This window comes from Trifolium pratense, linkage group LG2, assembly GCF_020283565.1.
Source record: "Trifolium pratense cultivar HEN17-A07 linkage group LG2, ARS_RC_1.1, whole genome shotgun sequence".
NCBI classification, from domain to species: Eukaryota; Viridiplantae; Streptophyta; class Magnoliopsida; order Fabales; family Fabaceae; genus Trifolium; species Trifolium pratense.
In genome coordinates, this window is record NC_060060.1 from 12,750,121 (window position 1) to 12,772,834 (window position 22,714).

General features: G+C 33.1%; 2 protein-coding genes and 1 long non-coding RNA gene across 9 annotated transcripts; 2 read left to right on the forward strand and 1 right to left on the reverse strand.

Moving 5' to 3' along the window:
* Window positions 1-108: 108 nt before the first annotated feature.
* On the reverse strand, window positions 109-4,162 carry LOC123903720 (amino acid permease 4-like). Its single transcript, XM_045953300.1, has 7 exons — window positions 3,513-4,162; window positions 1,809-2,036; window positions 1,608-1,698; window positions 1,205-1,425; window positions 1,005-1,144; window positions 687-920; window positions 109-581 (listed from the first exon to the last, which is right to left on the reverse strand). Exons 1-7 carry the CDS (start codon window positions 3,682-3,684, stop codon window positions 219-221), a joined length of 1,449 nt encoding a protein of 482 aa, XP_045809256.1. The 5' UTR covers window positions 3,685-4,162; the 3' UTR covers window positions 109-218.
* Window positions 3,992-14,221, forward strand: LOC123904208. Its single transcript, XM_045953897.1, has 9 exons — window positions 3,992-4,157; window positions 10,111-10,208; window positions 11,745-11,869; window positions 11,985-12,069; window positions 12,157-12,351; window positions 12,454-12,618; window positions 12,749-12,802; window positions 13,412-13,558; window positions 13,850-14,221. The coding sequence occupies exons 1-9, from the start codon at window positions 3,992-3,994 to the stop codon at window positions 14,219-14,221; spliced, it is 1,407 nt and encodes a 468-aa protein (XP_045809853.1).
* A 1,093-nt stretch (window positions 14,222-15,314) lies between these two features.
* Window positions 15,315-19,161, forward strand: LOC123907725. Of its 7 annotated transcripts, XR_006809356.1 has the most exons (8): window positions 15,351-15,658; window positions 15,846-16,297; window positions 16,458-16,549; window positions 17,515-17,634; window positions 17,958-18,029; window positions 18,255-18,327; window positions 18,500-18,637; window positions 18,726-19,161. It is a non-coding gene; the product is annotated as an uncharacterized LOC123907725 (long non-coding RNA). The 7 variants fall into 7 exon arrangements; XR_006809349.1 differs by lacking the exon at window positions 18,255-18,327 and having other exon boundaries at window positions 15,315-15,658; XR_006809350.1 differs by lacking the exon at window positions 18,255-18,327 and having other exon boundaries at window positions 15,343-15,658; window positions 17,953-18,029.
* The last annotated feature ends 3,553 nt before the right edge of the window (window positions 19,162-22,714 follow it).

Genomic DNA, 22,714 nt, shown 5'->3' on the forward strand with positions numbered 1-22,714 from the left:
TCAACTTCTCCCTGTCAATTTTGCAATCCACAAGTTATTAATGAATAAAATTGAACCACAGGAAAAAAAGTCATAATAAAAAAGAACCACTCTTTATTATAACACAAGATACAAGATTTGGTTCAGATTTTTGTTTTCTACATAACCAAAGGGGGAGATTACAACATTAAATTGAAACCAGAAATTACAATCTAAAATTGATTACAATCAAATAGTTTTCAATTTAAATCAAACGATCCTACAATCGTTCCAATAGCAGCAAGTATCGAAATCATGAGGACACTTCCATTGAGCATCTGATGTCCTACCCAGCTTCTAGTACATTTCCGAATTTTTTTCTCTGATAGGTACATTGTAATCGGGAAAAAAACAGCCAAGGACCAGAACCCGAAAGCTCCTAATGTTCCAATTATATATCTGAAGGAAGGAAATGCCATGGCCATGCAGGTTGTGAATACAACAAAGGTGGTCCTCCATAATGGACGAAATACCGACAGTCCATACTCCGTAAAAACTTCACTACCAGACCACCTATGTGCAGCCCAATTCTCGACAAACGCAAGAAGTGGTTGGGAAAACACCTAACACAATATAATATAAAGGTTACATTAGATTTACTACATTTTTTTTTGTAACTTTAAATTATCTAACAAGGGCTTCGTAGCGTAGTAAGATGCAGTTAATACCTGGTATGCCCCAATCAAATGCATAACAACCGTGAAGTTGGCAATGTCGACAAGCCAATATAGGCGGTCATGGTAAAAGGAACCAAACCCGGCCAGTAGGTTTTCAGGTGCATAGTCTCCAAAGGTTGCATAACCTATGCTCCCACACAATAGATAATATGCTGTAACACTCACAATGCTCACCACAGCTGCCCTTTTCATTGTACTTTGCTCGGCAGGAGATTTTATGGTGTCCTGTGCAACAAAACAAATATGTATTATCCTATGTAATAATTTGCATTTGTGTAAAAAGCTATAATGGAGAAGGAATATGCAAACCTGAATTTCAATGAGTATGATGGAGAAAGAGTATGCAAAAGCTATTGCCCCTAAAGCTTGTAATCTCTTCCATACTTTCTGTGTGTGAGTGATTGTGTCAGTGCTAATTCCTGTTAAGCTACCTTTAAGAGTTCCATGTTCTGCGAGGTGAAAAATTTATAATAATTTAGTAGTAATATATTTATATATAACTTTTGTACCTGCTACTTTGGCCATGCCTAAACCAAGTCCAATTCCAGAGTAAATGAGGGACATGATAGTTGCAATTATGGATAGCCATGATACTTTATTTAAATTTGAGATATGAGAAAGTACCATTTCCACCAATCCAAATAATATCATGTACATCCTAGATTTCCTAGATACATCACATTGATCTTTTCTTTGATTCACATGCATACAATGTGTCCTTTCTATGGCCCTGAGAAACAGCCAAAAAGGTCAATAACACATCATGAATACACTTAATAAAAGGAAAGTTTGTATAATAAGTAACTCAGAATTTTCTAGTGTTAAAATAAGTTCAGCATATCAACAAGTTAGTTAACTTTATAGAGCAAACAACAATACATAACTAATAACACTTATGTTTTAACAACTCACATCATATTAGTTGAGGCAGCAATTGTGAATCCAATTGCAATTCCAGAGATATTTAGATATTGAAACAGGCCACAAATTTGGACATTTCTTCCTCCTGACACCCAAAACAACAAAAAAATCAAATTTCATCATATATATACACGCGCACACACACACAATTCACATTAGAGGTTTTTATCTTGTTACTCACCCAAGATAGACTGACAGCATCGGTGTATGTGTAACTATTTGTCCGTCCGGTAACTGATTCATCTCTCCTGTAACAGTGTGTTAACAGGATGGAAGTGTAAAAGTTGACGGCTGCGAACAGGACCATTGCAATCGGTCCAAAGATCCACCCAAGCTGCGCCATTGCCCATGTCAATGTAAGGACTCCTCCTAAGCCTATCACAGCAGTGATGATATGAGCAGTGGCTGTCCAAAATGTTCCTACAATGCAACAATTATTTTAGAATTCAGTAAAAAGGTGAATTTAGCATAAATAGTTCCATAATCTATCTCTTTATGTAGTTTGCCAGACTATAATCAAAATATTTAATGTGTGCTTTTCTGAAAGAGAATGTATAGCATAGTAAACAAGGGATCCAAATCCAACAATTCTCCTAAGTCTTATGTATCTTGCAATAGCACCCTACATAAAGCTTTTATACAATGGCAAATTAAAGGAAGAAACATCCTCAAACCATATCAGTCTTCATTAGTTTCCTTTGATGTTAGGCTTATTCCAATCCAAATTATATATGTCCTTAATGATTAGCTATATGCTCTATAATATACCCTTTAGATTACCTGAATGTTCGATTTTGGTAGTATACCAATAACTCATGTCAACTAGATAAATTACAACCATTTATGTGCATGTTTACAAGAATAGAATTGACTCAGTTAGATTGCAAAGACTGCTATACTCATATACATCGATACAGTAAAAAGTGTGCAATTTTGTTTTGTCACAACTTACATGATCAATCTAGCTATGGATGGTATTTAACTACATTGTGTCATGACTTTTGAAAATTAGCATGTCTGCATGATTTCAGTGAGCTAAATCATTGTGATGTGAATCCCTCCCTACTTTAAGGGTTAGCATAAGATGCATATTTTGAGTGTGACAACAACAGATCAGGTATATCAATATACTAATATGGAAAATAGGGTCAATATAATATCTTATACAGAATTTCAGCATATTGTATATTTTTATTTCTTGAACTGCAAATACAGTATATTATTGAGGAACAAGATGAAGTACAAACAGTACATCATAGTGATACACAAGAATGCAAGTCTCGTCTAACACGCCTAAGAGCAAACAAAAACAAAGTTAAAGAGCAATCCTAAAACAAAAGACAGGAAAGCTATAAAAAACAACCCTGCTCAGCTCCATCTCAAACCTGATTCTACAAATAAAATAAGCAAAGTTGTATAACCTTGCATTCCAAGTTTGATAACTACAAATGCAAAGCAAAGTAATAGCCTAAAGGAACCACCAACTCACAACCCTGCTGACAAACATACTCACAAAGACAGTCCCTCCAACCACACCAAACACCTAGCAGACTAGAAACAACAACCTGCTACCAACCAGCCACACTGCTTCACCGCTCCAGACACAAAGTCGGCTTCAAGCTCCACTCGTTGAACATGCACTGAGATATTCTATTGTTACCCGTCCCCCATCTCCAAGACAATAATTTAATTTCATCAACTGTTGCCTGAACATCCTCCACTTGATGTGAAAATATTTTCCGATTTCGGGTATTCCAAATTGACCACATGGTTGTAAGCCAAACCAACCAAAGACCTCTTATTACTAGCACAACCACTCAAAATTTCAAAATGAGAAGAAATATTTGAAGGAATCACCATCACTAAACTAAACCAACGAAACACATTTTGCGAAACCTTTTCTCTTGGTGCGGCCATCAACATCAAAGTAGCGGGAGTAGTCGTCGAACTCAGTGGATGCTGGTTGGATTTGGATTTCTTCATTTGCTTCCAATACAGGTTGAATTTCATGCAGATCTGCTTCCACTTCTTCAATTTCGTTATCTGCTCTTGGGGTTGCCATCATCATCAAACAAGTAGGAGTAGGAGGAATTCTTGTTGAACTGAATTGTTGGACACGAAGTGCCAAAACCGAGAGAGAGAAAAAAAAAGTAGACTATAGCATTCGTAGTTATAAATAGCAGATGTCAATGATGAAATTGGGTCTTCATTAGTCTACTTTAACTACGAATTTCATCATTGACATCATTGACATCTGCTATCTATAACTACGAATGCTATAGTCTAATTTTTTTTTCTCTCTCTCGGTTTTGGCACTTCTTGTCCAACAATTCAGTTCAACAAGAATTCCTCCTACTCCTACTTGTTTGATGATGATGGCAACCCCAAGAGCAGATAACGAAATTGAAGAAGTGGAAGCAGATCTGCATGAAATTCAACCTGTATTGGAAGCAAATGAAGAAATCCAAATCCAACCAGCATCCACTGAGTTCGACGACTACTCCCGCTACTTTGATGTTGATGGCCGCACCAAGAGAAAAGGTTTGAATTATTTTTTAAATTATATGTTGATGTTGACTGCATGCTACTTATAATAATGATGTTGATGTTGACCGCATGTATTTATGTCATGTTGCATTAATATAATAATGATATATAAGCTTAATGATAGAGACTGGTTACATCGAATTTTAGTTCATGATATAGACTGGTTGCAGCTAATTTTACTATTTTAATTCATGAACGTTAGCTTCTTGTAATTAACTGACCCATACAACATGTGCTAGCAACACAATGAGTTTATATTATATTTTGACAAAAGTCAAATTTTGACAATGGTTAATATATAGTTTAAATATGTTAGTTAGTTAAAAATACACCTGCTCATATATATATATATAGGGGGCTGCTAACTTAGACCCAGTTGGGTCTAAGTTAGCAAGGTGCACCTTTTGAGTTGGACAAAAATACTCATTTTTTTAATTTTTGAAAGAATAGAGCAACAAGAGCATTTCTGTAATTTTACCCAACAATACACGCGCCCCCCACTTCTTTTTCCCCCCCCCAGGACACGTGGCAGCGTGTTATTGGACACAATCAGCGCGCGTGCATCACACGCGCCGACAGGCGCGCGTGGTCTAAAGGATGGGCGGAGAGAGAAAACTTTTTGAAAAGGTAAGGCCACGTGTCACACAATGGTTGGCTGCGTTAATTTTTTTTCATTTAATACTTTAAACTCGATTATTTCATCGTAAATTAATTTTTTATTTTTTATTTTTTATACCAAAATTCATAATTTTTTTTTCTCTACAAATAGAGACTTGGTTCGTTTGATTTGGACACAGAAAAAAAAACCCAATTTTTCACTACCTTAATCTCATTTTTCACTACCTTACATCAACTCACTGAAACCATTCTACCAGGAAAATGGTTTCAGAGTATAAATCTCTGAAACCATTCTACAAGCTAAATGGTTTCAGAAGCAAATAACTAATAATCAACTTACTGAAACCATTCTACCAGCAAAATGGTTTCAGATTACAACTCTCTGAAACCATTGTACCAGATAAATGGTTTCAGAAGCAAACACAATTAATAAATTACTCACTGAAACCATTCTACCAGTAAAATGGTTTCAGAATACAACTATGTTCAACCATTCTACAAGCTAAATGGTTTCAGAAGCAAATAACTAATAATCAACTTACTGAAACCATTCTACCAGCAAAATGGTTTCAGATTACAACTCTCTGAAACCATTGTACCAGATAAATGGTTTCAGAAGGAAACACAATTAATAAATTACTCATTGAAACCATTCTACCAGTAAAATGGTTTCAGAATACAACTATGTGCAACCATTCTACCAGTAAAATGGTTTCAGAAGCAAACATTAGTTTTTAATTACCGTTTTATCTCATTTAATTAACTAAAATTAGTTTCAAAGCTCCAAAAATTTCATAAAATATACCAAAAGTTCCAGAATATTATCTACTATTTTCCTGGTATAATGGTTTCAGTGAGTTGGTTGAGTGGTGCGTGTTAAATTACAACACACAAGTAACGTATTTAGTAGACAAAAAATGAGATTAAGGTAGTGAAAAATTGCATTTTTTTTTCGGTGTCCAAATCAAACGAACCAAGTCTCTATTTGTAGAAAAAAAAAAATTATGAATTTTGGTATAAAAATAAAAAAATAATTTACAACGAAATAATTGAGTTCAAAGTATTAAATGAACAAAAATCACGTCCAGCCAACCATTGTGTGACACGTGTCCTACTTTTAAAAAGCAAATTTTTCTCTCTCCAGGGTGTAATCCAGTGTGGCGCACGCGCTGGAATCTGATGGATCAGGATGATATGGGCTGTCTGATTGATCAGACAGTCTTGATGAGATCAGATCTTGGCTGTCTGATGACAATCAACGGTCTGTAACCATGGTCCTTCGGTACGCGCGCGACACTGGATCCGCGTCTATTAATGGTTTAAGAAGGTGGGGCGCGTGTATATGGTTGGCAAAATTGCAGAAAATTACAGAAATGCCCCTGTTGCTCTATTCTTTCAAAAATTAAAAGAATGGGTATTTTGGTCCAATTGAAAAGGTGCACCTTGCTAACTTAGACCTAACTAGGGTCTAAGTTAGAAAACCCCATATATATATATATATATATATATATAGGGGGCTGCTAATTTAGACCCAGTTGGGTCTAAATTAGCAAGGTGCACCTTTTGAGTTGGACAAAAATACCCATTTTTTAATTTTTTGGAAGAATAGAGCAACAGGGGCATTTCTGTAATTTTACGCAACAGTACACGCGCCCCCACTTCTTTTCCCCCCCCCCAGGACACGTGGCAGCGTGTTAGTGGACAAGATCAGCGCGCGTGCATCACACGCGCCGACAAACGCGCGTGGTGCTTGCTGGATGACGCGGAGAGAGAAAATTCTGAAAAAGGCAGGCCACGTGTCATGATGTGATTGGCTGCGTTAATTTTTTTCCATTTTATACTTTAAACTCGATTATTTCGTCGTAAATTAATTTTTTATTTTTTATACCAAAATTCATAATTTTTTTTTCTCTACAAATAGAGACTTGGTTTGTTTGATTTGGACACCGAAAAAAAAACGCAATTTTTCACTACTTTAAACTCAATTATTTCGTCGTAAATTAATTTTTTATTTTTTATTTTTTATACCAAAATTCATAATTTTTTTTTCTCTACAAATAGAGACTTGGTTCGTTTGATTTGGACACAGAAAAAAAAAACCCAATTTTTCACTACCTTAATCTCATCAAATAACTAATAATCAACTTACTGAAACCATTCTACCAGCAAAATGGTTTCAGATTACAACTCTCTGAAACCATTCTACCAGATAAATGGTTTCAGAAGCAAACACAATTAATAAATTACTCACTGAAACCATTCTACCAGTAAAATGGTTTCAGAATACAACTATGTGCAACCATTCTACAAGCTAAATGGTTTCAGAAGCAAATAACTAATAATCAACTTACTGAAACCATTATACCAGCAAAATGGTTTCAGATTACAACTCTCTGAAACCATTGTACCAGATAAATGGTTTCAGAATACAACTATGTGCAATCATTCTACAAGCTAAATGGTTTCAGAAGCAAATAACTAATAATCAACTTACTGAAACCATTCTACCAGCAAAATGGTTTCAGATTACAACTCTCTGAAACCATTCTACCAGATAAATGGTTTCAGAAGCAAACACAATTAATAAATTACTCACTGAAACCATTCTACCAGTAAAATGGTTTCAGAATACAACTATGTGCAACCATTCTACAAGCTAAATGGTTTCAGAAGCAAATAACTAATAATCAACTTACTGAAACCATTCTACCAGCAAAATGGTTTCAGATTACAACTCTCTGAAACCATTCTACCAGATAAATGGTTTCAGAATACAACTATGTGCAATCATTCTACAAGCTAAATGGTTTCAGAAGCAAATAACTAATAATCAACTTACTGAAACCATTCTACCAGCAAAATGGTTTCAGATTACAACTCTCTGAAACCATTCTACCAGATAAATGGTTTCAGAAGCAAACACAATTAATAAATTACTCACTGAAACCATTCTACCAGTAAAATGGTTTCAGAATACAACTATGTGCAACCATTCTACAAGCTAAATGGTTTCAGAAGCAAATAACTAATAATCAACTTACTGAAACCATTCTACCAGCAAAATGGTTTCAGATTACAACTCTCTGAAACCATTCTACCATATAAATGGTTTCAGAAGGATTTCGGAGTCCAAATCAAACGAACCAAGTCTCTATTTGTAGGAAAAAAAAATTATGAATTTTGGTATAAAAAATAAAAAATAAAAAATTAATTTACGACGAAATAATCGAGTTTAAAGTAGTGAAAAATTGCGTTTTTTTTTCGGTGTCCAAATCAAACGAACCAAGTCTCTATTTGTAGAGAAAAAAAAATTATGAATTTTGGTATAAAAAATAAAAAATAAAAAATTAATTTACGACGAAATAATCGAGTTTAAAGTATAAAATGGAAAAAAATCACGCAGACCCATTCATATGCTGACACGTGGCTGCCTTTTTCAAAAGCAAAATTTTCTCTCTCCAGCTTATAATCTAGTGTGGCGCAGACAGGATGATCTGATAGATCAGGATGATCTGGGCTGTCTGATTGATCAGACAGTCTTAATGAGATCACATCTTGGCTGTCTGATGGAAATCAACGGTCTGTAACCATGGTCCTTCCGTACGCGCGCGACACTGGATCCACGTCTATTAATTGTTTAAGAAGGTGGGGCGCGTGTTGTTATTTTTTTTTTTATGTAAAATTACAGAAATGCCCCTGTTGCTCTATTCTTTCAAAAATTAAAAGAATGGGTATTTTGGTCCAATTGAAAAGGTGCACCTTGCTAACTTAGACCTAACTAGGGTCTAAGTTAGAAAACCCCATATATATATATATATATATATATATATATATATATATATATATATATATATATATATATATATATATATATATATATATTTTTTTTTATTTATTTTTTAACTTTCACCAACCGTTAATTTGGTTCGGAGGTCAGTTCTAGTATTAAGTGATTTTAGACTCATCCCGATCACAGTTGTAGGGAATCAAACCATAATTCTCCTACCAAGTTCAATGTCAATTATCAGTTAACTAACAATAGGTACACCTAATCATATTTATGAAGATGCGTTTATATCTTCCTTTTATAGGGGTATTCCCTATATGGAAACTATGCCCAATGGGGCTGCTAACCCCACTAACTTAATCAACTAATTAATATTATTTTGTTGCTATGACCCATTTTAATATGGTGTTGTTTTCACACAAGCTCAGTGTGATGATAACTTACGAACTAATTTGTTATAAGATGTTAAATTATAGAGATGTGTTATACAGGGGTGCATCCATAACTGATATATTGGTGGTGGAGCCGAAAAAAATACCTTCACAAATTTTATAGTTGAAAAAAATATTTTATGTTTGTAGATTAGTTTAAGAAATAACTTTGCATCTAGAAAGCATTGAAAAAAAAAACAAAGAAATCAAATTTATCTAAAATAATTTAATATGTGATTGAGATCCATTAAAATTAGCGGTGTTCAATAAAATGTTTAAACGCTTAATGTTCATGATTTTCAAAAACATATCAAATGATTTTATATTTGTTATTAAATTTTACATGAATTATCTATTATATATGATAAAAAAAAATTATCACTCCTTTAAGAATTTTTTTTTACCACAACTATTATTCTTGATCTCTTGTGGTGAGTGATGCAAGCCCAATTTCTTAGTAAAAAATAATTTTACCGTAAACTCGGTTTACATATTCTAATGTAAACTAAGTTTCCGTACGTTTATAAATAATAAATAACAACGAGCAATGGTTGAATCGTTATACTCAATATTATTTGATAATGAGGGTACATAGATGAATGGTTGAATCGTTCTGCTCAGTATTTTTTTAAAAAAAGAATTGGTTCAACTTGTGAAACCACCGGTTTTCTTCAATACCTCCGGTTTTCTGGTTCTTTTCTCGGTTTACTAGAAGAGCGGTTTTCATCCAAGATCAGACTGAACCGAACACATGTCCTATTCTCCATTGAATCGGTTAAACCGGTCGGTTTTGGTTTTAATTACCTTAAATTTAATTTATTGGTGTAAAACACTCTCTTTTTTTATGCAATTAATCATGATCAGTGTATAGAGTAGTGGAAAAAGAAGAGAGGACAAAGTGGCATAGTAGTAGATGATATTCAAATAGCCTTTGCTCATTAGTTTTAAAAGAAGTTAACATATAAGAAGAGGCAAGAGGCGCTGCTGAAGAAAAAAAGGAGGCTGCTTGTTGTTTGATTTTGAAAGGCAGGGCAAGGTGTTTTTTTTTGTTCCATAACAAATATAGTGGTTATTATATTTTTATCCATTACCTTGTAACTTTTTTCAAAAGGCATCGAGAACCGAGCATTCAGAATAGAATGTTACTCTTGTGAATTTGACGTATGTTATTGTAGTGATGATGATTTGAGCTTAAATATTCGCACTCATGTTAGTGACAACTCTGTTAGATATTAATTATTTATATTTTTATTATATTGGTAAGGGTAGTTTAGTCTTTTTCTAGTATTTAATATTTATACTCTATTGTAACCTTTACTCTTCAAGTTTTGTTCATTCTATTGAAACCCTAAGTTCAAGGGTCTTTCTCTATGTTTCTATATGTTCAATTTTCTTAACATGGTATCAGAGCCGGGTTAAGGACTGCAGTGTGGGCATTTGACTCAGGACCACGCTAGGCGTGAAGGTGGGTGTTGAATGTATTGTTGTGTTGTTGGAGATTGTTTGAAGTCCCACATTGCTTAGGTTCCCGAGATGTGAAGTGTATAAATATGTGAGGGCAACCTCACCCTTTGAGCTAGCTTTTGGGGTTGAGATCCAAGCTTATTTAACACAAGAAAAAGAAAAATATATGAATTGAATGAAATGTGATTCATCTTTTTTCCCCCTTAAATTCTTCCCTTCATCTTCTTTCCTTGATTCCCTTGACCTTAATGGCTTAAATTTAACTTCTTTCAAAGTGCTCTTATCAAAAATTTCAATTTGGGGATGTTGGGCAATATTTTGTAGTAATTTTTTATTGATTAATATTTTCTTATAAGTTTATTCGACCTTTTTTATTCTCATCATGAATGGTGTCATTCTACTGCATCAAAATTGATTTTATTTATATTATTTGTCTATTCACACAAAAAATTATTTAATTATTAAAATTTGAAAATAAAATATATTTATGATTTCACTTTTTGACACTATAAAGTCCAACAACCATCACCATGCAAGCAAGAGACAGAGTTCATACACATACAAAAGACTATAAAATAAATGAAGAAAATTGGAAACTTTTTTATTTTTGATAATAGAAAATTGGAAACTTTATTAACAAATTAAGTCATTGATTCATTCATTCACCTTACATTGTAGTTAAACTAACATATGATAACAGAATCGTCTAATTAATATATACTCTCTTCTTCTACCTCTCTCTATCACGCCCCTCACATCATTCTTCCATCTTCAACATTTTCTCACCACAAATCATTGGAATCGTTGCATGCAATTTAAGAATGATCATTCATTAGACTTCAAGAACAAAGAAGAGATTTTGTAACTCCATTTGTCTTTCCCCCTCTCACGATTTATCTCTCTATTATTCCTCAATCCACCCAAATTATGAAACTCCATTCAAACCCATTTCATGTACAAATCAGTACTTCCATTTATCAATTCAAGGTTTAGTCACAACCTAAGCTTTCATCTCGATTCAAACTCTTAATCACTACCCAAACCCCAACTCTTTGCTAATTCCTCTCTTTGATACTTCTCTCTCAAAACCTTACATAGGACATAAGTCACCTAACATTCCATCAACTTACTATATAGAATGTTGAGTGAACCACCTTTGAGTGTATGGCCCACCAAAACATATATGGGACAAACATCATCATCATAAGACCCACAAATTACCCGAGCATTGATATATAAATAACCAATTTACCGAACTATGCGATCCATGATCAAAACAAGAAAATTGTGAAAATGATGATTACATTGTTTTTTGTTATGTGTTTGGTGACAAGTAGTACTACTGCTAACACATTTGATGACATGGATGATTTGGAGTTGGAGAGACAACTAAATCTTATTAACAAATTTCCTATCAAGAGTATTCAGGTATTTCTACTACACACATTGATTATTGGTAGTTTAATTTGATCTCCATATTTAATAATTTTATTTTTGTTGATTTTGGTGGTTTTATTAGACAATGTCAGGATACATAGTTGATTGTGTTGATATCAATAATCAACCTGCTTTTAGTCATCCTTTGCTAAAGAAACATAAATTACAGGTAAGATATTTTATTGTGGTCATTCTTCAAATTTTTTATTACTTATATCATCTCTTTCAATTTCATTTTATTTTTTATATATGGCAGAGAAAACCAAGTTTTGAAAAGCAGAATAGTGAAACAAATGTAAATAGTTCATCAACCAAATTCATTCATGTGCTTGAGAAAGTTAGTTGTCCTAAAGGAACCGTCCCAATTCGAAGGATAACAAAAGATGACGTTAATCAAGGAAAATCATTATTCAATGACCATATCCTAACTCAAAATAGCATTCGTACTTATGTAAGTTTTCGCTTATACAAAAAATTTACAATTTTTTATTTTATAAATAACATATAATTATTCAATATTTAATTAATATACAACTTTATTGAATTTTCGCAGTATGCTGAATTGTTTGCAAATGCTGTGAATGGTCCTTACTATGGAGTTAGTGGAATTACTAGTATTTATAATCCAAAAGTTATTGAGGGCCAAACAAGTGCAAGTCATATATATGTTGAAAATGGAAAGGGAGATGGTAACAATAAAATTACTGTTGGATGGCATGTGAGTTTTAATTTATCATATTGTTATGCCAATTAATCATCTATGTAAATTTTGGTTTATAAGTTAGATAAATTGGTCGGTATAGAAAATACATATCCTAAATCCTAACATATCTCATATGTGATGCAAGGTATCTCCACAATTATACAAAAATGATGCAACTCATTTCTACTCAACATGGACGGTACGCAAAAAGTTTATTATTTTTAACTTTTATTTGTTTGAATGGCAGATTTTGTCTAATGTGCACAAATAAGTTATTGTTGTACAATGAACAAGTTTTTTTTAAATTTTTTTTTTGCACCATTGAATCAATAACTCTAATCATATCTTATTTTATCCGGTGATAAAAAAACAAACTTGTGCATTCTATAAAATTTATCTCATATTTGCATCACTGTAAATAAAAAACTTGTGCAATATACATTGACTTGTATTACAATAAGTTCATAAAAGTTGTTATTTGTCTTAATAAAATTACTAATTTTGTCAATGTTTTTAATTTTCTTTTAATAATTTAAATTTAAAGTTGAAAAACAAAGTTTCATTTCTTTAAATTTTTTTGGTTTTTCACCACCAGTTTAATCTGGTTCGGGAGTCAGTTCTGACATCAAGTGGTTCCAGCCCCCTCCCGATCGCAGTTGCGGGGGATCGGACCGTGATCGTCCCTACCAAATTCAGTGTCAATCACTACTAAACCAATTAACGATTGGTTATTTCTTTAAAATTTGATGTTAATTTTAAAGCATACTTTATTTGTTTGAAATATAACACAGTGTTAAAAATATTACAGTCACAAAATTACAAGGATGGATGCTACAATATGTTGTGCCCAGGTTTTATTCAAACCAACCGTGCATATTACCTTGGTTCACGCATAGCAAATACATCATCAACTTCTGGTAGAACAAAAGTTGAGATGCCCATTTCTCTTTTACAGGTCATCTCTTAATTTACTTCAAATTTAAATTTAAAAATATTATTATTTATAGTATGTAATATGATATTTTAATTTTTTTTTGAAGTTATAATTAATAATATCATATATTGATATGATAAAACTCAAAGACATGCTTTTACAACTTATATAAGATTTCCGTCAAAAAAAAAAAAAACTTATATAAGATTAAAATTCTTTAAATTATAAACTATAAACTTTAATGAAGCGGATATAATGACAAATTAATGTTGTTCATGACACATTAAACTATGGATATATATATTTATGCAGGATGAAAAAACCAAAAATTGGTGGTTGCTCGTTCAAGACACACCAATTGGATATTTTCCAGCACATTTATTCTCTAACTTGGTGATAGCTAATAGAGTGGGATGGGGTGGATTAGCAGCAACTCCTACGGGTACTAGTCCTCCAATGGGATCTGGACTTTTTCCAGATAAAACTTACATTCGTGCTTGTTATTTTAGGTATATTTCATTTCAAGACAAAAATAGAAAAAAGGTTCAACCTCCAGATTATATGACACGAAAGTTCCTTAATGCCCCTGGTAAATGTTATGCAATTGATTACTATGAATATGATGGAAAGGAAGCTGGATATGCTCTTGAATTTGGAGGACCTGGTGGTAATTGTGGCAATTAATTGTAATAAACAAATTATTGTTAAAGTATCATAATAATAATAGAACAAATAAAAGAATATTTCAACCATTGCCGAAAATAAATACTTGTCCCTTTTACTTTTCACCATTTAACTTAATACCATCTCACATTAACCTTGGCTACTCTCTTGAATTTACACATGTTAGCATACCCTAAACAACGACTAGCTCCTACTGACATAAGCCTAAAAATAATCAACATCAACTATATATTGATCTCTGAAACACAATAAGTGAACTACATGTATGTATGTATGTCATGTTGCATTCATATAATGATATATAAGCTTAATGATAGAGACTGGTTGCAGCTAATTTTAGTTCATGATAGAGAATGGTAGCAGCTAATTTTACTATTTTAATTCATGAACGTTAGCTTCTTGTAATTAACTGACCCATACAACATGTGCTAGCAACACAATGAGTTTGTATTATATTTTGACAAAAGTCAAATTTTGACAATGATTAATAGTTTAAATATGTTATTTAGTTAAAAATACACCTGTTCATATTTTTTTTTACCACCCGTTTAATCTGGTTCGGAGGTCAGTTCTAGCATTAAGTTGTTTCAGCCCCTCCCGATCACTATTGGGGGGAATCAAACCGTGATTCTCCCTACCAAATTCAACGTCAATCACCACCACTGAACTAACTAATGATCAATACACTTTGTCATATTTATGAAGATGCGTTTATATCTTCATTTTATAGGGGTATTCCCTATATGGAAACTATGCCCAATGGGGCTGCTGACCCCACTAACTTAAGATTATTTTAATCAACTAATTAATATTATTTTGCTATATGTTGTTTTCACACAAGCTCTAGTGTGATGATAACTTACTAGTAGAAAATAGACTTTTGGATAGGAGATTCCACTACTGATATGTGAATACCAGTAGTGAAACATATTTGACCAAAGGATTCCACTACGGATATTTGAATACCAGTAGTGAAAAGTTCATAGACAAGGGATTTCACTAGTGAAAAGTTGACACGGTGGCAATGTTGTAATTACATTGAAATTTGTTTTAATTGGATTTCACTACTGTTTTTGTTTACACGGTAGTTAAATCCCTTACCTTGAAAATTTAGAAAGGTTTTCTTTAATTCAATATTGCTGAAACGCGTACCCTTTCCTTCTCATTCTCTCGTACGCGAAATCTTTCTCACTCAAAACCCTAAAACGATTTCCCTTCCTCTTTCTCACTCAAAAATCCTTCAAATCCGCTGCACGTCATAAATCTTCTATGCTGCACATTGTGTAACATCAGTTTGTCATCAAGTTTGAACTCTTCTCTCACAAACCCCAACCGAGCAGCAGCCGTCGCCGTTCTTTCCTTGATATCTCGTCGTTGGTTGTGTCTGTTGAACTCAAGAACGCAGATTCTGTTGATTCTTCGTCTTCACCCTCTCTGGTAAGTTTATTTTCTCATTATTTATTGTTTTTGTTATTATAGATCTATACATGTATAAGCATGATTATAATGATTTTCGCATTATTTTTGGTTTCTACTTGTTCATCAATCTGTTCAACTCTTCATTATGTTGTCTTGAGAGTGAGTATATGGTAGTAGAACTCTAATTTCACTCTCATGGTAGTAGAACCATAAGGAATCAAGTATGAAAGAAACAACTATTCATCTTCCTCTAAAAAGGGCGTGAATCCCCATCTCACAACCAAAGGGGCAAACTCTAATTTCACATGATTTGGTCATGCATGTGTTAAATTAATACATCACTGCATCTTCTGAGTTGATCAAGGATTAAGGTGAGAATAATTAGACTTTCTCTTTCCCTCTGATTTCCCCATTTCTTTTGTTTAGATGTTTCATAAAAACTCACCAATTTCCATTTTGGTAATTGCATGAGAAATCTATGGTTTGAAAGGGGTTTAAGGACCATAAGAACAGTGGGTAATTGGAAGATGCAAAAGCTTCAAGTAGAGGGAGGCAGTAGCATCATGGGAGATTTGGAGAACTAGATTGGTGAAATAGGAATAGGGAATTGGAAGAAGTATGTGAAACCCGTATTCTGGACAGGGTCTTACTAAAACGGTCAGTACTCTCTCCTCATAACTCCGTTTTAAATTTCGTTTGTTCCCATGGAAAGCTGACGAAATTCCCTTCGATTGAGTACCGAATTTATAATTTTTGAATAAACAATGAAGTCTCAGAAGGCTTCTGAAATTGAGGGTCTGCTATGAATTTTATGCAGAAAATTCCCTATACGGATTTGAAGTACCTTGTAAATTCTGCATTTTGGCGAACTCCGAAGATGTCGATAGTGCGGTTCAACTTCAATTTCAGGTGGGTTTGTTTAAGTAAAGTCATGGCAACCATAAGTCCAAAGCATAGGGTTTTTGTTTATTAAGTTTTGTTGGTTATGAATAAATAGGGTGTTAGTGTTTGTGTGAGTTTAATCCCAAAATTCACACCTAGAGTTATTGTTTATTAAAGTTATGAATTGCTCAGAATGAATGGAATGATGTTGTAGGTGAATAAAATGAATTTTTACTGATTCTGCTGAGAAAACTTTGTTTTCTGCAACTCTCGCTTAGCGAGCTAAAATACTCGCCCAACGAGCGTACCAGAAGATAGAAACTGCAGATCCTTTTTCAAAAACTGATGCAGAAGGGATTAATTGGTTGTTAAGCAATGAATTAATGCCGCTGCTTATTTTAAATATGCAGTTCACTCGTATTAAGCTTAAGACATCAGTACTATTTTCGTGTTAAGAACTTTGGATGTAGGTGAATCCTATTGTAATTTTTGATGTATTCCAGTACCAATATGTATATTCTATATCGTATTCTAGATATTCGACATGGGATGTTATACATTGGCTGTTTTTCATTCTATTATGATCTTTTGTGCCTCATAGAGTATAAGATTATCAATTTGTATTTAGATTTTAAAGCTCTTGTGGTCTTATCAATCTAGTAAAGACTCGGCAGGTTAAAGTTACAACATTATGCAAAAAGGGGATGATTTATTTCATGTTGTTTCTATCTTGTCTACTTTGAAAGAGAAGAATTTTCTGTCATAAGGTTTTTGTAATCCTTGTATTATAATATTGAGTTTATAATGTCCATCTTGTTTGTCTATTTGGGCAGCAAATGATATTAAAAATAACTAAAACTGTTAAATGTGAAAATGTTTCCATTTGAATCCAAAAAACTGGTGACACGATAATATTGAAAAGCTTAAGCTGAAAGAAAAATATAAAGGTTCCATTTCTTCAGGGCTTAAGTTACCTCTTATTTTTGGTTCAGGATAAGTTCCTCCATTTCCCTCTGAGACTGCTTTAGCTATTGTTGAAGAAGAGCTTGGAGCTTCTGTAGGTGATATCTTTGATCAGTTTGACTACGAACCAATAGCTGCTGCAAGTCTTGGTAATCAATGTTATACTTTGTTTATCTTTTTAATAATATGTAGTATTATATTAAGATAATAACAAATTGCAGGATATAGAGAAATAAATATTGCAACATCTGATTTATCATATCTCACACACCCTGAAATGAAACTAAATTTGCAATAGCTGGTCATACTTGGTCTATGTACTCATTGAAGGATTAGTAATAGTAATAGTGGATATGCAATCACACATGCTGCATTAAATTGTAGTACATGAACACTAACTAGGATTCTTTGTTTTGCATATGATACTTTCTTTTGAGCTTCCATTCACTTTAATTTCACTCCTTAAGTTTAGCAGCGGTAGTACAAAGATGGGACCTCGTAAGAATTCAATGACTTATGCAGAGAAAGGAGTGCTTCATTTTGGGTAAGCTGCTCTTTTTTACCTGACGCTATACTGCTATTAATTAGTCTGGCTTGATCATGAATAAGGTTTGCTTGCTGCATTTTGGTTTTACAGTACCGAAATTTTCTGGTTTGGCAGGTTGTGAACATGTTTGTTCTTTCTGATTAATAAATTGGTAATTAGGTATATATTTTGATTATTCAAATTAGGTATTCCAATTATTTATTCATGTGAGTGTTTTGGTAGATTTGTATGTTTTGATTGAGTATGAAGAATTCGGTATTTCAAACTTCTTATATGAGCAACAACAGTCTTTGAGGTTTGCAGTTTTTTTTTTGTTCAACTTAGGTGTTGAAAACACATGATCTATGTTTTTATTGCATATTCATGATCTATGTTTGTAACTTGTACTCAGTATATAGATTTTGTTTTAATATCTAAATTTGGAAGTTGGCCTGATGTCTGTTTTCCGCGTGTGTCTGCTTTTCAAGGTGATTGCTGCATCTGGAGCTGTAAAGCATGAAGCTTTTGTTGAGGAAGTGAAAAAATTGTTTACTAAGTTGTCAACTAATCCCTCCACAGCATCTCAGTTGGTCGAAAAAGAACCAGCAGTTTTCACTGGTTCCGAGGTAAAAATATTAATATTGAGAAAATTTGAACCTGTTGTTATAGTTAGTTAATTTATTAACTATGTTCACCTACGTGTTCTGAAAACAGGTTCGAATGCTCGATGATGATATTCCCCTTGCACAATTTGCAGTAGCTTTTGAAGGTGCTTCTTGGAAGGATCCAGATTCAATTCCTCTGATGATTATGCAAGCAATGCTGGGTTCATGGCACAAAATGAACCTGACAATGGATTTTTGCTTATGCTTTATATTAAGAAGCTTTGGCTGTATTCATTGTCCAAAATGGAGAGAGCATTGATGAGGTTACTTGGAAATTCAACATCACCAGCTTCATGTCGTTTTCATTAGTGGTAAATTAGTTGGTTCTATGGATAGAGTTTTGACTTTTCATATTAATGGGTTGTATGCTTGGAATTAGACTAGATAATTAGTGATAATGTTAAGCATTGACTTTTAATGTGTTGAATGTAACTTGTTAGGAATTGACAATGACTTGTGGAAAATAATATTCGGAATTATGTCAATTTTCTTGTGCGTTATTAGCTACTAGTAATTTCTAGATTGTACGTATAATTTCTGCGCTGGAAGACCATATAATTAATATGCAGGCACAGGAAGCTACGAAAAAAAAAAATAAAATAAAACTAACATACCACTACTGATATTTATAACAATCAGTAGTGAAAACTACACATACCACTACGGGTAAAAGTAATGACCCGTAGTGGAATCCTCAATTCTTAAAAAAAAAAACTGGAAACCATACATACCACTACGGATATGTGTAAATACCCGTAGTGGAATCTCATACATACCACTACGGGTATTTGTAAATACCCGTAGTGGAATCCCCAATTCTTAAAAAAAAAAAATGGAAACCATACATACCACTACGGATATTGTAAATACCCGTAGTGGAATCTCATACATACCACTACGGGTATTTGTAAAAACCGACGTGGAATACCCATAATTTTAAATAATAACTACAGTGTAAACCATACATACCACGACGGTTATAAAAAGACCCGACGTGGAAAGTGTATACTTACAACGTCGACTGCGTTTACTACTGGCCGCGGCCAGTAGTGGAAAGTCTGTAATACCAGTAGTTGTATCTCCTTTCTGCACTAGATTACGACCTAATTTGTCATAAGATGCTAAATTATAGAGATGTGTTATATAGGGTGGATCCATACATGATATATTGTTGTGGCTAGTTGAAAAAAAGACGTTCACAAATTTTATAGTTGAAAAAAATATTTTACGTTCGTAGATTAGTTGAAGAAGTAGTTTTGTATCGAGAAAGCATCGGAAAAAATAACAAAGAAATCAAATTTATCTAAAATAATTTAATATGTGATTGAGATCTATTAAAATTAGCGATGTTCAATAAAATGTTTAAACGCTTAATGTTTGTGAATTTCAAAAACATATCAAATAATTTTAAATTTGTTATAAAATTTTACATGAATAATCTATTCTATATGATAAAAAAAATTATCACTCCTTTAAAAAAAAAAATTTACCGCAACTATTATTCTTGATGTCTTGTGGTGAGTAACACAAGCCCAATTTCTTAGTAAAAAATAATTTCACCGTAAACTCGGTTTACATAATCTAATGTAAACTAAGTTTAGGTACGTTTATAAATAAAAAATAACACAAAGGAATGGTTGATTCGTTCTGCTCAGTATTATTTGTTGTTCTGCTTAGTATTATTTAATAATGAGGGTAACATAGAAGAATGATTGAATCGTTCTGCTGAGTATTTTTTTCAAAAAAACGAATTGTTTCAACGACACAACAAGCTTATCCGTTTATCATTTCTACAGATCAGAAATTGAGACTCCATTAAAGGTAATACACCAAGTAATTATCCATTCAGCATGCTGGTAGCACTATTTTTTTTTTAAAGCAAATGGGAAACATATATTAAATAAAAATAAAAGATACAGAGATTAAGGGCAAATATAATATAATTTTAAGGGCCAACAAAAATTAAATTGATGAAAAATCCTCAAAAACAATAGCACCAATACCGGACTACAAATGGATCTCGGCCTGTGCCTCACAAATAAGCGGACAGTCAATCGAAGATTGTGAGCTAGCTAAAATATCAGTTGAAAAATTTAAAAATATCATCCCAATATTGAAAGCGTAATAATAACTGAATAACGGAAAAATAATTATGATTGGTGCGGCCTAAACAAATTTTATATAAATCATATCTCAAATAAATTGAAGCACATAAATAAAATACTATAAACAAATTTCCATGAGTTGATAAGAGATATCATATTTTATATGAATCTCATACATTTTACTTATCTATTTTAAAGTAAAATTTCTAGCCACTAAATTATCTAAAACAAATACTAGGACAAAACAACTCATTCTTATACCACCATTCAAATTCACACGTACTCCCTCCGTCCCATAATATAGGCAAAAAAAATATTTTCACACTTATTAAGAAAAGTAAAATATGATAATTTCAAGGTTGACTTTTTGTGTGTTTGTTGAAATAAGTTTCATGGGAAGATGTAAAAACAGTTTTTATTGGTTATTGATTATGGGGAAAAGAAGAGAGAGAGTAAATTAAGTAAAAGTTTATCTTGAAAATGATAAAAGTTAGTTTTTTTTACTTATAATTTGGGACATGAAAAAGTGATTTTTTTTGCTTATAATATGAGACGAAGGGAGTATATATATTGGGAAAATGCTCACCCAATTAGATGACAACAATCAACATAGAAAAGTAAACACAAAAAGACATAGCTTATCGAAAAAAAGGGAACACAAATCGACAAAGAAAATGCTTATTAAACATCTTCCCTAAGACACTAATTAAGTGTATTAATAAAAAAAAAAATTGTAATTTGTGCATTTATTATTTTAATTTTTTTTTGACAAATAGAAACTCATCATTTCATTATTCAATAAAATAGTAATACAATGAGGTAATGATTCAAAAGTGCAGCGACTAGACCAAGATATGGCTACCCTAGCTAACGTGTGAGCCACCATATTCGCTTACCGCTTAATAAACTTTACCACAAAGTTTGGATTAGACAACAATACATGCTTAATATGAAAAATAAGTGAACTAAATTCTGAACTACCACTTTGTAAGTTGTGAATTGCATCCACCAAGCTCTTCGAATCAGTTTCAAAAAATAACGTTTGATATGCCTCTTCGTGCTATTTCTTTCAACACTTCTAGTAAGGCAATCAATTCTCCTTCGACAATGGCGCAATTCCCGTTTGTCCAAGCAGTTCCAGCCACAACAAAAGCACCGCTATGATCGCGCAAACACCACCCTCGACTGTTTTGTTTACGCCGTTGTAAAAACCCGTGTCTACATTACATTTTTGTACCAATTAACAGGAGGTTTCTGCCATGAAATGGTCTACTGCTGCTGCGTATCTATATGCTGATTCTGCTGTACCTAGTGCAACGCATACCATTCATTTCATAATTGCCGTGATTTGAAGCCTAAGCTACGAATCGGTTCCTTCAAATTGTTCCACGCTATTATTCTTATTATTCCAAAGCACCCATACTAACAAAGTGAACGCTCCTGCTGTATCTTGAATAATGGCCTGCACGCTGCAAAACCGCTGCAATCGTGGTAAAATAACATGCTCCATACCTGCAGAATGAATTGCTTGTAAACTATCATTACAGCTGAACAGTACATGCCACTCGTCCTCATTATTATGATCACAGAGGGGACATGTTAATGTGCATGGGAAGTGCTTTTCTTGAAGCCGAACACGGGTTGGTAAGCACCCTCTACATATTCTCCAAAGAATATTTTTAGACTTTGGAGGAGCATGGATTTTCCAAAGCTTGGTCCATGCATCTTGGCTGGCCGAACCATTACCTGTAGCATGTAACATCAAATTGTAACCACTTCTCACACTATATTGCCCATGAATACTATCAACCCAATATAATATCTTCCTCCACCATGTCAAATAACGGGATTTCAACGATACGGTTAGAAATATGCATTGCAAATAATGACTCAATTTTGTCTCTATCCCATAATTTCACATTTGGTTTCATAA